Source organism: Entelurus aequoreus, linkage group LG14 (genome assembly GCF_033978785.1).
Source record: "Entelurus aequoreus isolate RoL-2023_Sb linkage group LG14, RoL_Eaeq_v1.1, whole genome shotgun sequence".
Lineage (NCBI taxonomy): Eukaryota > Metazoa > Chordata > Actinopteri > Syngnathiformes > Syngnathidae > Entelurus > Entelurus aequoreus.
Genome location: NC_084744.1, coordinates 23,065,393 through 23,083,561, shown reverse-complemented (window position 1 = coordinate 23,083,561; position 18,169 = coordinate 23,065,393). Strand labels below are relative to the sequence as shown.

Here is an 18,169-nt window from a genome sequence, read left to right as displayed (position 1 = left end):
CCATGATATTGAAGTTATGGTAATGACTTTGTCATTAAAAGATTATGGTTAAGTTAAGAGATAAAGAGTAGGTGTAATAGACCGTATACAGAATAAAATATTTACACACTTTACATCAGTGAAGTTCAAAATGCCTCAATCAATGCTGCCTCATACTTATAAAAACTTTTCAAATTGCCCCCCATCCTATTTCCAAGTCTGTTTCGGTACTCACTTTTGAATTGATTTTCGGAAAAAAGGAGGTATTTCCCGTGTTTTTATTAGTTGTTTTGCTACACACTTTTAACACAACACACGGAAGAACACAAATAATGTCATTGTGTTAACAGTGTCAGTCCAAAACTATTTATATTCTCTCTTTATCTTATTTACTTATTTACCCAACAGACGTCCAGCAGCCCCCTCACATTAAAGAGGAAGAGGAGGCTCCACAGCCCCCCCACATGAAAGAGGAAGAGGAGGAAGTGTGGATCACTCAGGAGGGAGAGTGTCTTCTAGGGCAGGAGGAGGATGATGTCACCAAGTTTCCACTGACTGTTGTCTCTGTGAAGACTGAAGAGCATGAAGACAAACCACCTGAGTCCTCACAGCTTCATCACAGTCCAAGTAAGCACAACATCCACATATCATTTTATTCTCAGGGCATTCAATCCATCACAACTGGACTGTTCACTTTGTCTTAGAAGACGTTTGTCCTCTCATCCAAGTAGGCTTCATCACTTCATGCTCATAGACTTCAAGTCTTAAATCTAATCACTGGAATTTAGAGGGGAACTGCACTTTTTGGGGGAATTTTTTCTATCGTTCACAATCATTATAAAAGACATGACGATGGATATATTTAAGAAAAAAAAAAATGTCACATTCTAATTCGGGCTGGGCGATATGGCCTTTTATTAATATCTCGATATGTTTAGGCCATGTCACGATACACCATATATATGTGGATATTTTGCCTTAGCCTTGAATGAACACTTGATGCATATAATCACAGCAGTATGATGATTCTATGTGTCTACATTAAAACATTCTTCGTTATTATTTGTGTTTCTGTCTAAGAAGTATTGGGGTAATCCCCCCAAATATAAGCTTTGGCTTCAGCCTATTCCTTTTTCGGTAATTATTTTTCTTTTGTGTGTGTGTAAATGTGTATGATTGTTAAATATGTATCATCTGTACTGTTAAACTGATCACACAAAATGGTTGATGGTTGATTATATGATGGAAATAAACTTATTTCATTAAAAAAAAACATATGGGACGTGGGTTGTCTTACGTCAGCACCGGGATTGGTAAAATCAGCTGCTCACCTGGCGGGTTTTTTGGGGATGAATAGGGAAGTCCTTCTTTAGCTGCCGTCTTTTTTTATCATATATTGCTGCCTTTGCACCTGTCAATGTTCACTTTTGTATGCACGTTAAATCCACAAAAAATCCTGACTTTGAAGCAATGTTCACATACTCTAGTATTTGACTCTCTATTAGATGTGACAGTGCCTACCTCTTTAGGACCACCCTTTCTAGATATATAAAGATGTGTATTTACAACATTAATATATACATACTGTGCAAATATAAAATAAGGTAAGCTTTTAGTTAATTTTAATAAGTTTTGCTTTAAATTTTTTGTTTGTAATTTTTATTTTTTAATATTCATTATTTACTTCAAGTTATTACAGTATGTCTCTGTATACATATTTATTTGATACATTTTGGCCAAAGGAGGCACATTTCAATTTCTTACTCACACTTGTTATTACATATGTTGGCCAGAGGGGGATGAATAGGGAAGTCCTTCTTTAGTCCTTTAGCTGCCGTCTTGTTTTATCATATATTGCTGCCTTTGCACCTGTCAATGTTCAATGTTTATGCACATTAAATCAACAAAAAATCCTGACTTTGGAGCAATGTTCACATACTCTAGTATTTGGCTCTCTATTAGATGCAATGTTTTTGGGACAATGATTTATGTCTTAACTTGTTCACACCTCCTCATATGGAATTTACTTTTCCTTCTTCATGTCTCAAGAACACACACGCACGCACGCACGCACGCACGCACGCACGCACGCACGCACGCACACACATTATTGTATGTGTGACCTTCTTGACAACCTCTGAAAAATGCCTACCTCTTTAGGACCAGCATTTTTAAATATATAAAGATTTATATTTACAACATTAATAATATATACATACTATGCAAATATAAAAATGGTAAGCTTTTAGTAAATTTGTTTTGGATTTAGTTTTTTGTAATTGGTTTTCAATCTTCATTATTTACTTCAAGTCATCACGATCTCTCTCTATCTATCTATCTATCTATCTATCTATCTATCTATCTATCTATCTATCTATCTATCTATCTATCTATCTATCTATCTATCTATCTATCTATCTATCTATCTATCTATCTATATATATATATACATATCTGTGTTTCCCACACATTCATTTATTTGTGGCGGCCCGCCACGAAAGAATTACGTCCGCCACAAATTTAAAAAAATAAATAAATAAATAAATAAATAAAAAACAAATTTAAAAAAAAAATATATATTTTTTTTTTTGTCCTCTCCAGCTTCTCAGGCAAATCATATAGTTGATGTAGATGCCCATATCGGCTTTTCAGATTTACTTTACAAAAGAGAAGTGTAGGATACTTCTCTTGTTGCCTTATTTGTATTTGACTTTATTAAATGTATTTATATTAGAAACACAACATGTGTATTAAAAAAGGGTGCAAAGTCTGCAGGCAGTAGGAAACACATGGTTAAGTGTAGGGAGTAAAACTGATGGCAGTCTAAAGTTCAAGATTTTTGGAGCTCTTTGTTCAGTGGATCAGATGTTTGATGAAGCTCTGTGTCTATCTACCACCACTACTGTTTTCTGTTTATTTGTTACTGACTGTGGCAGGACACCTCTGCCTCTGTTTCACTTTATGTTGCTGGTAAATAATATGGTTGTAGTAGTAGGCTAAAGTTAAAGTATTTAGTATGCACTAATTAAAGGGGCAGAGCTTTATGAGACATTTTAGCTTTTATGTTTTATAAGATATATTTTTTATAAGAACCACAATTAATAAATATATTTCAGTGAATAACTTATTGTTCAAATCTGTATTATAAATATCTACATAAAGTGTTGTAATTATATTGTAAAATGGATGGATGGATGGATGGACGTTTAAAACAAAACTGTTATTATTAATTAGTAAGTATACATTTTTTGAGCCTTTTTAGAGAAAATCATATCATTGTAGTAAATTATGCAAATTACTCGATGATGTCATGGTGACCACGCCCATCGCCACGCCCATAGCCACGCCCCCACCACCACAGGTATCTTGGCAGTTTATGGGAAACACTGTATGTATATTTATATATATATATACATTACATTGTTTTGATTCATTTCAATATCTAACATAAACTTGTTATTACATATGTTGACCAGATGTTGAGATATTTGCTGGGCGTCCATATTGGTTCTCCACCAGCGTCCCACTTTTGTTGATAAATATATCTAATCGGCTATTGAATAGTTTTTCCGTGATTTTGGAGAATGGTGGAAGTAATGAAACTGGTGTGTAGTTAGTAAACTGGTGTATGTCTCCATTCTTATAAATTGGTACGACTTTTGCAATTTTCATTTTGTCAGGGAATTTGCCGGTTAGAAATGATACGTTGCTGATATTGATATTGTCAGAGGTTCTGAAATGTCTTCTATAACCTTTTTTCATGGTTACCATATCTATTCCATGACAGTCGCTTGAGGTCTTGGATTTACAATGTTTTACAATTTTGATTATTTCTTCTTTTGTCACGTTCTTAAGAAACATAGAATTGGGATTTCTGTCTATGAGCTCACTCAAGTCCTCAACTGACCCATCTTCTGCATTTGGAATTCTTTGTTCCACATTTTTTCCCATATTAACAAAGTAATCATTAAAACGTTCAACTATTTGGTTCATATTGTCTTTTTTTGTATTTCCATGTAGAAAGTACTGGGGGTAATCTTTCTTAGCAGCATTTTTAATGATGCTATTTAGGATGTCCCATGTTGCTCTCATGTTTCTGTTCTTTGTCTGTAGTATTCCTTCTTACATGTTCCTAGTATACCAATTAGCTTGTTTTTTTATACTTCTTATACTTATTTTCTGCCTCTATAGATGTCTGTGTTATTAATATTCCATATCATGTATTTTTTTGTGACAAGCATTTTCAGTCCTTTTGTCATCCATGGTTGGTTGTTTTTCTTTTGCTTCTTACTAACTTATTTCCATGGACAACATAAACATTGATATTATACATGTGGGCCAATATATATAATAAATGCTGTTAAATGTAGCTTTGATGCGGCGAGCTACTTTTGCAGTGTAGCTTGTAGTGTAGCTTGCTACAATTCTCTGAGGATAGCTTAGCTACATTTAATTGAGAGTAACTTGTAGCTTAGCTTACTACATTGTCCAGGTAGCTTGCCCATCACTGTCTATTTGGCCTCGCTCACATGTCAATAGTTTGAATACTGCAAACTTCAATACAGTAACACCTCATTTGTTCTGCAGATGTCCAGCGGGTGTCAGCGGAGAGTCATGAAGAGGAGTGGCACACCAGTGTGGGACAGACGGAGCTACAGGCCCCCTCCCACATTAAAGAGGAGCAGCTTCATGATGAAGATGAAGCTCAGTCCTTACAGCTTCATCACAGTCAAAGTGAGGAGAACAGAGGGGCGGAGCTTGTAAGTCAACACATCACAGAAGCTGATGGAGAGCATTGTGAAGATATAAAGTCAGAACCAGACAGCATCTTTGCCCCACTGTCAGACATGGACAACATGATGTCTGATCACAGTGACCACATCCAAAAACCTTTGGAGAGTAAAAATGACTCTAAAGGTGATACGAGACAACACACTAACAACAAACACTTTGACTGCTCTCAATGTGGGAAATCATTTAGACTGAAGAGTAATTTTACAGTACACATGAGAATACATACTGGAGAGAAACCTTTTACATGCTCTGTTTGTAAGAAGAGTTTCTTCAGAAAGGGTGACATGACCACACACATGAAAACACACACTGGAGAGAAACCTTTTTGTTGCTCAGCTTGCGCTAAAAGATTCAACACTAAGAATGACATGACCACACACATGAGAACACACACAGGTGAGAAACCTTTTACTTGCTCTGTTTGTAAGAAGAGTTTCTCCAGGAAGGAACTCATGACCACACACATGAGAACCCACACTGGAGAGAAACCTTTTACTTGCTCAGCTTGTGCTAAAAGATTCAACACTAAGAAGGAAATTATATTGCACATGACAACACACACAGGTGAGAAACCTTTTACTTGCCCTGTTTGTAAGAAGAGTTTCTCCAGAAAGCAAATTATGACCAGACACATGAGAACACACACTGGAGAGAAACCTTTTACTTGCTTAGCTTGTGCTAAAAGATTCAACACTAAGAAGGAAATTATATTGCACATGAGAACACACACAGGTGAGAAACCTTTTACTTGCCCTGTTTGTATGAAGAGTTTCTCCAGAAAGCAAAGCATGACCAGACACATGAGAACACACACTGGAGAGAAACCTTTCGGTTGCTCAGCGTGTGCTAAAAGATTCAACACTAAGAAGGAAATGATATTGCACATGAGAACACACACAGGTGAGAAAACTTTTACTTGCTCTGTTTGTAAGAAGATTTTCTCCAGAAAAGATAACATGACCACACACATGAGCACACACACTGGAGAGAAACCATTTAATTGCACTGTGTGTGATAAGATGTTCAGGTTTAAGAATCAGGTCAGTAGACACAAGTGTGTAACAGTCATGGAAGCTGAAGGGATTTAAAAACACTTAAACAGTGATTGTGCTAAATGTAGTTTAAAAACACAGCATGTTTAATATGAATGTATATTTGATGTTGTATGTAGTGCTTCTCATCTTCTAGTCCAGGGGTCGGCAACCCGCGGCTCCGGAGCCGCATGCGGCTCCTTGACCACTCTGAAGCGGCTCAGCTACATACATGCCGACGCCCCCGATTTTCCCAGGAGACTTATGGATCTCAGTGTCTCTCATAGATTACTCCCAGTGTAAAAATAATCCTATTTCCACTTTAATTACTAAATAAAGGACGTGCCCTAATTGCACTGCAGTAATTGTCCTCTATAGCATTTACAAACAGCGTGCCAGCCCAGCCACATGTTGTATGTTGTTATTACTTGCACACACAGGAGACAGCAAAGCATACTTACTCATCAGCCACACAGCTTACACTGACGGTAGCCGTACCGTATCAAACAACTTTAACATTGTTACGTTACGAATATGCGCCACACTGTGAACCCACACCAAAAAAGAATGAAAAACACATTTCTGGAGAACATCCCACTGTAACACAACATAAACACAACACAACCATTACCAGAATCCCATGCAGCCCTAACTCTTCTGGTCTACATTATACACCCCCGCTACCACAACCCCCCCCCACACATCAACCCCCCCCCCCCCCCCCCCCCCGCCCCCCCTCTCCGTGCGTTGGTTGAGCGGAAGAGTTAGGGCTGCATGGGATTCTGGGTATTGGTACCGTCAGTGTAAGATGTGTGGCTGCTGAGCTAGTACGCCTTGCTGTCACTTACGTGAGCAAACTGAAACTGCATTCTACATGTGGTCGAGCAGGTACACTATTAGGGCAGTCTGTAGAGGGCGCCAAATGTAGTGTCATCACGCTCTGATATTCGGAAGTCTCCCGGGAAAAAATGAGAGGGTTGGCGAGTATGATGCTGTCAAGCGCCAATTAATCAAAACTCGCGGGCTGCACTAACATCAAATTTCCACATGAAAGTGTGTGCCGGTGCGTGTGTCTGAGACCCCTGGTTAACATAGCACAAAGCATTTAAGCTCTGTATGCGGTGTTTTTCATTTTATATTTAAATTTTTTTTTTTGTGGCTCCCATTACTTTCTTTAATTCGTGAAAATTGCCAAAATGGCTCTTTGAGTGGTAAAGGTTGCCGACCCCTGTTCTAGTCTTATATGTTGTCCTGTAGTTACTTTTTAAGTTGTGTGCATGTATTGAATATTATATATGTAGCTACTATTTTATTTTTCTTCTCATCTTTGAAGAGAGGACATCTTATTATTTTCATTTGGGTTTTTTTCGTCTCATAAAATCACACATTTTTTCAATTGCATTTTATTCATGTTATTATCCAATTAGAAGTATGAATGAATGAAATTGTTAACAAAATGTGGACTCTGGTAGATTAGCAGCATTGTTACATCATGGATGTTAACTACTGCAAAACATCACAAAGAAGAAAAATGCTGAAGTTAGCAACACATCACTGAACTTTAGAGCCATCGTGAGTGGAGTTGCTTGTTTTTATTGCTGCATTTGTACTTATTTCACCTCACATCTTCACTTTTAATCCTAAAGTCTTCTTCAAATATATTGTTGTAGGCTTCTAAGATGTATTTTTTTGATGTGTGTGTAGTCTGTGGAAAGGGTTGTTGTCCCTTGTGGATCCATTTGTTCACTTGCACAGATACATCTTCATCATCATCACCGGCCCACTACTGGACTAAACCTTAGCATTAATGTTTTAATATACGTGTGACCTCATTATTCCTTGATAATAGGACTAAAAATACAGATTTAAGCACTGTATTAGAGTGCCTCTTGTAGTACTCCAACTCGCCACACTGAGAAGTGGGGGCGATCATGAGCTAGCAGCTGCATGTTGCTATCATGTTTTATCAGCGAGGAAGACAGCATTTGTGTTTACTTTTTGTCAGATCCAAGTTTTATTGCTCTGCTGAATAAATGAATCACTATGGCTGCCAATATGGAGGATTATTTATATATTTAAAGGCCTACTGAAAGCCACTACTACCGACCACACAGTCTGATAGTTTATATATCAATGATGAAATCTTAACATTGCAACACATGCCAATACGGCCGGGTTTACTTATAAAGTGCAATTTTAAATTTCCCGCTAAACTTCCGGTTGAAAACGTCTATGTATGATGACGTATGTGCGTGACGTCAATGGTTGAAACGGAAGTATTCGGAGCCCATTGAATCCAATACAAAAAAGCTCTGTTTTCATCTAAAAATTCCACAGTATTCTGGACATCTGTGTTGGTGAATCTTTTGCAATTTGTTTAATGAACAATGGAGACTGCAAAGAAGAAAGTTGTAGGTGGGATCGGTGTATTAGCGGCGGACTACAGCAACACAACCAGGAGGACTTTGAGATGGATAGCAGACGCGCTAGCCACCGACCTCACCTTGACTTCCTCCGTCTCCGGGTCGCCGACCGCATCGGTGATCGGGTGAAGTCCTTCGTCGTACCGTCGATTGCTGGAACGCAGGTGAACACGGGTCGTGATGAGCAGATGAGGGCTGGCGTAGGTGCAGAGCTAATGTTTTTAGCATAGCTCTGTCGAGGTTCCGTAGCTAAGTTACCTTCAATGGCGTCGTTAGCAACAGCTTCGCCAAGCTAGAAAGCATTAACCGTGTAGTTACATGTCCAGAGTTTGGTAGAATTGTTGATCTACTGTCTATCCTTCCAGTCAGGGGCTTATTTGTTTTGTTTCTATATGCAGTTAAGCCCGATGATATCACGTTAGCTCAGTAGCTAAAGTGCTTCACCGATGTACTGTCGTGGAGATAAAAGTCACTGTGAATGTCCATTTCGCGTTCTCGACTCTCACTTTCAAGAGGATATAGTATCCGAGGTGGTTTAAAATACAAATCCGTGATCCACAATAGAAAAAGGAGAAAGTGTGGAATCCAATGAGACCTTGTACCTAAGTTACGGTCAGAGCGAAAAAAGATACGTCCTGCACTGCACTGTAATCCTTCACTCTCACGTTCCTCATCCACAAATCTTTCATCCTCGCTCAAATTAATGGGGTAATCGTCGCTTTCTCGGTCCGAATCTCTCTCGCTGCTTGTGTAAACAATGGGGAAATGTGAGCAGCCCTTCCTCCTGTGACGTCACGCTACTTCCGGTACAGGCAAAGCTTTTTTTTATCAGCGACCAAAAGTTGCGAACTTTATCGTTGTTGTTCTCTACTAAATCCTTTCAGCAAAAATATGGCAATATAGCGAAATGATCAAGTATTACACATAGAATGGATCTGCTATCCCCGTTTAAATAAAAACATTTCCTTTCAGTAGGCCTTTAAGAACACATAACCACCGCCATAACCACAACACCAGGGGGATCTCCACTAACCACGTTAAACCCAGATTCCGATCTAACAAAGGTCTTAACTCATTCTCCTTCTATGCCACATCAATGTGGAATGCGCTCCCAACAGGTGTAAAAGAAAGGGCATCTCTATCCTCCTTCAAAACCGCACTAACAGAACACCTCCAGGCAACTTCAACCCTAAACTAACACCCTCCCTTCCACATCCTACCTCCCCGGACTGTAAATAATCAAATGTACATAATCAAATGTAGACACTTTTTCTTATACTTTCTGATCTCTCTCTCTATGTCCACTACTTGCTGTACATATCCTACCAAGTCAGTCCTACACTGTTTTAATGTCCATTTCTCTGATGATGCAATTGTTGATGACTGAAGTGTTGATACCAACCAGGCCTACCCCCCCCCCTCCCCCCCCCCCCCCCCACCCCCCCACATCCCACACCCCGGATTGTAAATAATTCAGTGTATATACTCTGATGAGTATCTTGTGTGATGACTGTAGTATGAAAATAGTATATATCTGTATCATGAATCAATTTAAGTGGACCCCGACTTAAACAAGTTGAAAAAAAACTTATTCGGGTGTTACCATTTAGTGGTCAATTGTACTTCACTGTGCAATCTACTAATAAAAGTTTCAATCAATCAATCAAAACATACTTTCCTTAACAGGTAGCAAAATGACACCACAAAAAAGTGAACTGGCAGAAGGACTCAGTAAATATTTTATTATTTTACTAAGTAATTAACTATAAAGAGTAACATGACAGTGGATATTTCACAAGAGTTCACCAAAAAGTGTAAAATGGGAATGCTACATAAAATGCTTAACATAGACTGATACTGATACTGTGTAATCATTTATTTGTCCTAAAATTATTTTGAGATATAAATTGATGTCCCCCCAAAGTTAAACTCATTTCTACGCTCACTGTGTGAAGACTGGAGGTTAATGTACTAATAAAGTCAAAACATTTACCAAAAATGATGTGTATATATGTTACCCAATAAGAAGATGCTAACGTTAAGCTAACTAGCGAGGTGATGCTGTGAAGAGCTGCTCCGCAAAGTTGGCATACAACCAAAAAATACTTTAAAATGTTATTATTAATGTTCACTTTCAATGTACTTATTTTGAACATGTCAAAACTTTACAAGCACAACTTTTGCTCAAGTGATCAACCGTCCAAAATGAGTGGAAGAAGCAGAGCTTGTCTGGTCCCCCCCAGTGGAAAAACTAAATGCCACTCAATGATGTGTTCAGTTCAGTTTATTTATTTATATCGCACATTTAAAACAACCTCAGTTGGCCAAAGTGCTGTACAGACAGAAGACATAAGGGGCACATAGTGTCACATTAACATAGTAACAATAAATACAATAGTAAAATATACCTTAAAAGAAGTGCAGAATGTATCACCTAAAATACTAAAATGTAATAAATAAATACAAATGGATAACACAAGAAATAACAAAACAACCAAGATATCCTGCCTAACTGGATTTGAACGCCAGGGCCAGGGAGTAAAAATATATTTTTAGATTTAAATAGTCTCAGAGACTGGGAGGATCTAATAGATAGTGGAAGGTTGTTCCACAGTCTGGGCCCTGCCGCTGAGAAGGCTCCATCTCCTCTGGTTTCTAGCCTAGTTTTTGGGACAGCCAGAAGGAGCTGGTCTGAAGACCTCAGGGTCCTGCTGGGATAATAAGGCTGCAGCAGCTCAAAAAGATAGGGCGGGGCTCCTTGGTGTAAGCATTTAAAAACAATAAGTACAATTCTAAAATGAAGGGAAGCCAGTACAGGGGTAATGTGCTCACGTCGGTTGGTTTTGGTTAAAAGACGAGCAGCAGAGTTCTGCAAGCGCTGCAGCCTCTGGAGAGAGTCCTGATCCAACTTACGATTCAGTTCTGAAATGGCCCCAGTCTGCGTTCCCACAGCTGGACCCATGTCTTCCATTGCGACGGGCAGCCTTTGAGGTCCTTGAATGTCTGCCATCGTCTTCCGAATTTGAGGATACACCAAAGCAATGCCCAGCCCAATCAGCAGGTGCCCAGCAATCACGGTTCCAAATAGGTAGAGGTCTTCCACGTCCTGGACGGTAAGCACTGAGAGGCACATCATTCTCCATTTCTCCCAGGAGTCTCTCACGTACCCTGCAGCAAGTGTTCCATCAGGGCAGCCAGGCTCCCCAGAACCCCCACATCTACGGTCCCCTCCAAGGTTTCTCTTTGTGCCCATTGGGTTGACTTTTTTTCTTGCCCTGATGTGGTATGTTGTTGTGGCTTGTGCAGCCCTTTGAGACACTCGTGATTAAGGGCTATATAAATAACCTTTGATTGATTAATTGATTTATCTTAATTCAACTTTTAAAATCAGCTGTAAGTCCGCGTGTTTGATCGTGGCAGCGAGAAACCAGCGAAGAAGAAAAGCCGGAAGTTAGCAACACGCAGGTTGTGTTTGTTTAAAAAATGTGTCCGGTCAGAAAGGTGAGAATGTTGATGGGACAGCGACTAAATTCTGTTCTTGAAGAAATATTTGGAGTGTTTGAAAGAACCATAGTAGAGTACGAGGAGGAACTTTCTAGGACAATGGAGGAGAACAAAGGTCTAGAAGAACTACTGGATGCTGTTTTCAAACCTCAAGTTGTGCTACACAGAGCAGCTTTGTTTACATCTTTTTACATCTCTACATCTTTTATACTTTACATCTTTTTACATCTCAGTTAAAAGTAACTTTTTGTGCACTGAATTAACATTTTGCAATTTGATTGGTAAAAGCATAGATTGTGTGCATATGTACTAATATCATATTGACATATATATATGTATATATATATATATATATATATATATATATATATATATATATATATATATATATATATACACATACATACATACATACATACATACATACATACATACATACACTACTGTTCAAAGGTTTGGGGTCACCCAAACAATTTTGTGGAATAGCCTTCATTTCTAAGAACAAGAATAGACTGTCGAGTTTCAGATGAAAGTTCTCTTTTTCTGGCCATTTTGAGCGTTTAATTGACCCCACAAATGAGATGCTCCAGAAACTCAATCTGCTCAAAGGAAGGTCAGTTTTGTAGCTTCTGTAACGAGCTAAACTGTTTTCAGATGTGTGAACATGATTGCACAAGGGTTTTCTAATCATCAATTAGCCTTCTGAGCCAATGAGCAAACACATTGTACCATTAGAACACTGGAGTGATAGTTGCTGGAAATGGGCCTCTATACACCTATGTAGATATTTCACTAAAAAGCAGACATTTGCAGCTAGAATAGTCATTTACCACATTAGCAATGTATAGAGTGTATTTCTTTAAAGTTAAGACTAGTTTAAAGTTATCTTCATTGAAAAGTACAGTGCTTTTCCTTCAAAAACAAGGACATTTCAATGTGACCCCAAACTTTTGAACGGTAGTGTATATATATATATATATATATATACATATATATATATATATATATATATATACATATATATATATATATATATATATATATATATATATATATATATATATATATATATATATATATATATATATATATATATATATATATAAGTTGATGTGAGACAACTCTACTTCCATAAATATTGGCTCATTAATTGTTTAAGATTTTTACATCTTCTGCAGACTGTTTTTATACCAAATCACTGTCAATGATTCCTCTTTGAAAGTTATTAAGACACAAGGTTGATACTCACCTTCCCCATCATGATCTCTGGGTGTTTAAGTCAGTAAAGTTGTCATAAAAGTCAGTCGTCTCTTTTTAATAACGGTAGAGAGCACTGCACCGTTATTCTTCACTACCTAGCCCATACCAACACACCCCAAAAAAATGCCCTCACTCATCAACAAATATAACGGTGTCGGAAAAGGAGTAGGAAGAAGCAGAGCTTATGTATTCTACCCCTTTTCATATCATAGCGGTTTAATCATTTGTTGTTCTGTTTTTTAACAGAACAGTGAACAAGTAAATACATTATTTACAATAAGTAAGTAAACAAATAATAAATACTTAAATATTAGACATGTGAACTTCTACACAACAATAATAATAATAAAGAAAAGGTTCAAGATGTTTATCATAAGTCTTATTCTTTGTACTTAGTGAACACTTGTAGTTTGAACACTTTCTTCAATCAATCAATCAATGTTTATTTATATAGCCCTAAATCACAAGTGTCTCAAAGGGCTGTACAAGCCACAACGACATCCTCGGTACAGAGCCCACATACGGGCAAGGAAAAACTCACCCCAGTGGGACGTCGGTGAATGACTATGAGAAACCTTGGAGAGGACCGCATATGTGGGTAACCCCCCCCCCCCCCCCCCTCTAGGGGAGACCGAAAGCAACGGATGTCGAGTGGGTCTGACATAACATTGTGAAAGTCCAGTCCACAGTGGATCCAACACATCAGCGGGAGTCCAGTCCACAGCGGGGCCAACAGGAAACCATCCCGAGCGGAGACGGGTCAGCAGCGCAGAGATGTCCCCAACCGATGCACAGGCTAGTGGTCCACCCGGGGTCCCGACTCTGGACAGCCAGCACTTCATCCATGGCCACCGGACCTATGCAACTCCCCCTCGCACGGGACAGGGGAGAAGAGGAGAGAAGAAAAGAAACGGCAGATCAACTGGTCTAAAAAGGGGGGGTCTATTTAAAGGCTAGATTATACAAATGAGTTTTAAGATGGGACTTAAATGCTTCTACTGAGGTAGCATCTCTAACGGTTACCGGGAGGGCATTCCAGAGTACTGGAGCCCGAATAGAAAACGCTCTAAAGCCCGCAGACTTTTTTTTGGCTCTGGGAATCACTAATAAGTCTTAAACTTATTGCTTTGTTTGATTTCTTTGCTTAATCATTCCATCATTTAATTCCACATACTGATACGCTAAATGTTTTAAGTGTTGTACGTGCATTCAAATGTTTTAAATTAGATTTTTCTCTAAGGTTATATTTATCCTCTTTTGTTAAGAAGATTTGTTGTAGATTCTTTGCTAGCAGGTTATAGTTTGCTTTGTACATCATTTTACATGTTTGCACACTCACTAAGTCCTCGAAATTCATTATATTTGATTCAATAAATAGATTGTATGTTCTCTATATCCAACATTATGTATTATTATAATTGATCTTTTTTGTAACACAGTTAGTAAATGAAGTGCACATTTGTAGTTTCGCCATATTTCTACACAATAAGTCAGATATGTAACACTAGTGAGCAGTAGAGAATACAACGTGATTTTTAGTCTAGAACATGTTTCTATTGTGTTGGTGATCTGGTGGTTATTTGGATAAATGTCATTGATGTTGAAATGTTGGTTCTCTATCTGTATTGGTTGTCTGTGAGTATTTCATTGTTATTTATGAATTTGTCCAATCTGTTGTTAAACAGTTTTTCAATCATTTCATAAAATTGTAGAAGTAAAGAAACAGGTGTGTGGTTTGTAAACTGCTGTTTGTCTTCAGTCTTATACATTTTTCATATTGTTTGGGAATTTACCTTTTTGAAATGATATGCTGCTGTTATATGTTAAAGGTTGTGAAATCTCTTCAATAATCTCTTCAATGTAATGTAGTATTTAGTAGATAGATACCACAATGTCCTTTCAACCATTCCTAAGAGACTACAATTTAGCCTCCAACAAATAACAGGACTTAGAAATGTTGTGAAAGACGTGAAGTGGTGAAGAAGGAGCTGAGCCGGAAGGCAAAGCTCTCAATTTACCGGTCGATCTACGTTCCCATCCTCACCTATGGTCATGAGCTTTGGGTTATGACCGAAAGGACAAGATCACGGGTACAAGCGGCCCAAATGAGTTTCCTCCGCCGGGTGGCGGGGCTCTCCCTTAGAGATAAGGTGAGAAGCTCTGTCATCCGAGAGGAGCCAGATGAGGTGGTTCGGGCATCTGGTCAGGATGCCACCTGAACGCCTCCCTAGGGAGGTGTTTAGGGCACGTCCGACGGGCAGGAGGCCAAGGGGAAGACCCAGGACACGTTGGGAAGACTATGTCTCCCGGCTGGCCTGGGAACGCCTCGGGATCCCCCGGGAGGAGCTGGACGAAGTGGCTGGGGAGAGGGCCCCGACCTCGGTAAAGCGGAAGAAGATGGATGGATGGATGGGTTCTTTTATGAATTTATTATGGGTCTACTGAAAATGTGAGCAAATGTGCTGGGTCAAAAGTATACATACAGCAATGTTAATATTTGCTTACATGTCCCTTGGCAAGTTTACCTGCAATAAAGCGCCTTTTGGTAGCCATCCACAAGCTTCTGGCAAGTTTCTGGTGGAATTTTTGACCACTCCTCTTGACAAAATTGGTGCAGTTCAGCTAAATGTGTTGCTTTTCCGACAAGGTCCAACTTGATTGCCTCTTCTTCCGCCAGAACTAATCCAATCCACACACAAATGTCAGTACTAAAGGGCCCCATGTTATTATGTGCCCAGAGCATACTTGCCAACCTTGAGACCTGCAATATCGGGAGGTGGGGGGGGGGGCTGTTTGGGGGCGGGGGGCGTGGTTGGGGGCGTGGTTATTTACAGCTAGAATTCACCAACTTGAGTATTTCATATATATTTCATATATATATATATATATATATATATATATATATATATATATATATATATATATATATATATATATATATATATATATATATATATATATGTGTATGAAATACTTGACTTTCAGTGAATTCTAGCTATATATATATATTTTATTTTTTATTTTATTTACATAGAAAAAAACAAACAAACTTGAATTTAAGTGTTCCAGTGGCTATCCATTAGATGGCAGTATTGTCCTGTTTAACTTCTCCGTTCATGATGAGTATATCATTTTGGCCGCCATGTCTGCAATTTCCTCGTTCTTCTGATTCGTCTCATTGTTGTGTGCGCAGTTGTGCACTCTCTAAAAGCCCTAGATGCTATGACGTCACTGGGCAGGCAAGCTGTTTATATTGTGGGAAAGCGGACGTGAGAACAGGCTGTCCCCACTCAGTCTCAGGTCCGCATTGAGCTGGAGGGGGCGTGGCCTCCAGCTCCGGCTGAATACCGGGAGTTTGTCGGGAGAAAATCTCTGCCGGGAGGTTGTCGGGAGAGGCGCTGAATATCGGGATTCTCCCGCTAAAAACGGGAGGGTTGGCAAGTATGGCCCAGAGTGAAATAGCTGCTCGTTAACCTGGTGCTTTGCTTTCTCCAACATGAATATAAACATTCACCATATGCAAAACGCAATACAAGTTCATTCATCCACTTCAACCCAGACGAGGGACGTAAATGCGCTTTGTGCACATTTTGTGAATCTGTCACTTTCACACTGGCTTCTGTGACGTAGTGAGTGTCATCCGAGGCCAGAAAGGTTCAGAGAGAGTATAGCCAACAGGGTTTTGGAGTTGGTGTCCAACATGGCACCCTGTAGTCACGTGAAGGGTTTTTAACCAATCATTTGGGAGACTGTCTGGCCATACTCTCTCTAATTGGTCAAATCCCCTCAGGTGACTACAGGGCGCCTTGTTAGACACCGACTCCGAACCCGAGTTGGCCAAACTCTCTCTCTACACGACTCTGGAAAGGAGCACACATCAGTGACTAAGTCTTACATTGTTGTATTCATATATGTTTATATTGTTCAAAAATTGAAAGTCAAAATCATTTAATGATGTTGAAAACTTCCCCTGTATTTACCGGGTGGTGTGATCAATACCAAAATGTACAGTAAAGCCCACAAACACTTGCACTCTGTCAGCAAAGTTCTTGTAAAAAAGAAAAGAAAAGAAGAATGTTGCTGAGCTAATGCCCCGCCTATCCTCCCCCGAGTCACTAACCACTTCATCTGGGACACAAATGACAAGACAAAAAGTGAAAGACAGCTTTAAGGACTTCAACACAAAATGTATGCATCCTTTGTAACGGCCACTGGGGGGCAGTAGAGGTAACTATTCCAGCAAGGTTTTACAAAGTGTTTTACAAGGTCTGACTCAAATTGCCTACCTGGTCTGTGTGACTACACTCTGGCAACCCATGTTGTCTGATATAGTCCTCAAACATACATGTTGCTACTGTAAAGGCACGCTGGAAAAGGTTGACATAGCGTGTAAAGTAGTCCCTAACCACAAGTACACACCTGTTGCCCTGAGATGTAACAGGTAAGTCAGTAATATTCATAGCGGCAGATCCTATCATGTTGAAGTTACCATCTTTACCTTTCATGATGGTCACTGCGGTTAACAGACTTGGATCAAGCGTCCAGTCAATGTTTGGCTTTACCGTGTCTAACTTCACATTTCACTTTCCTTTTCTTGGATGCTTTGCCACCAGAAGATTCAGCCTCACGCTTTTCTAGTCCTCCCACTTTTAGTACTTTGGCCACAGCGAGTCAATCACGTGACTTGTTTCAGCTTTAGTTTTTACTTCCTGATCCAACCCTGGCTTGGAATGTAACCCTGGCTTGGAATCTAACCCATGCGAGGCAGAACTGCCAAATGTGAGTGACTATCACAAACAGAAATAAAACTATAAAATGTGTGAAGTCAGCACAAAGCGTCAGATGGACAGAACAAATGTGCCAAGAGCCAAGGTCAAAGATTTCTTCTGCTTGGAGACGGCACATATGTAACATTAACATACACACCTTGATGACTTACCCACTAGATTTCTAAAGTCTGTGCTGAGCAGTTTGTCCTTCATCTAGTTAACGTCTCACTTCAGACTGGAACATTTCCAAAGGCCTTAAAGGGGCTGTTAGCAACATTTACACAGATGTCTAGAGGGCGCTAACTTTACAATTTATTTCACACAGCATATCCCTCCTTCTTTCAGCTTCTAGGCCGTAATGATGTAACTACATACGTACGTAACACATGCATTAGCTTTGGGTGCTGTT

General features: G+C 39.2%; 1 protein-coding gene across 1 annotated transcript; it reads left to right on the top strand.

Moving 5' to 3' along the window:
- The first annotated feature begins 388 nt into the window (after positions 1–388).
- LOC133664543 (gastrula zinc finger protein XlCGF57.1-like) lies at positions 389–6,413 on the top strand. The gene is made up of 2 exons (XM_062069252.1): positions 389–606; positions 4,567–6,413. Exons 1-2 carry the CDS (start codon positions 444–446, stop codon positions 5,859–5,861), a joined length of 1,458 nt encoding a protein of 485 aa, XP_061925236.1. The 5' UTR covers positions 389–443; the 3' UTR covers positions 5,862–6,413.
- The last annotated feature ends 11,756 nt before the right edge of the window (positions 6,414–18,169 follow it).

Coding starts and splice junctions, on each gene's coding strand:
- LOC133664543 (XM_062069252.1), top strand. CDS start 444: ATGAAAGAGGAAGAGGAGGAAGTGTGGATCACTCAGGAGGGAGAGTGT. Junction 607..4,566: donor ACAGCTTCATCACAGTCCAA/GTAAGCACAACA, acceptor TTTGTTCTGCAG/ATGTCCAGCGGGTGTCAGCG.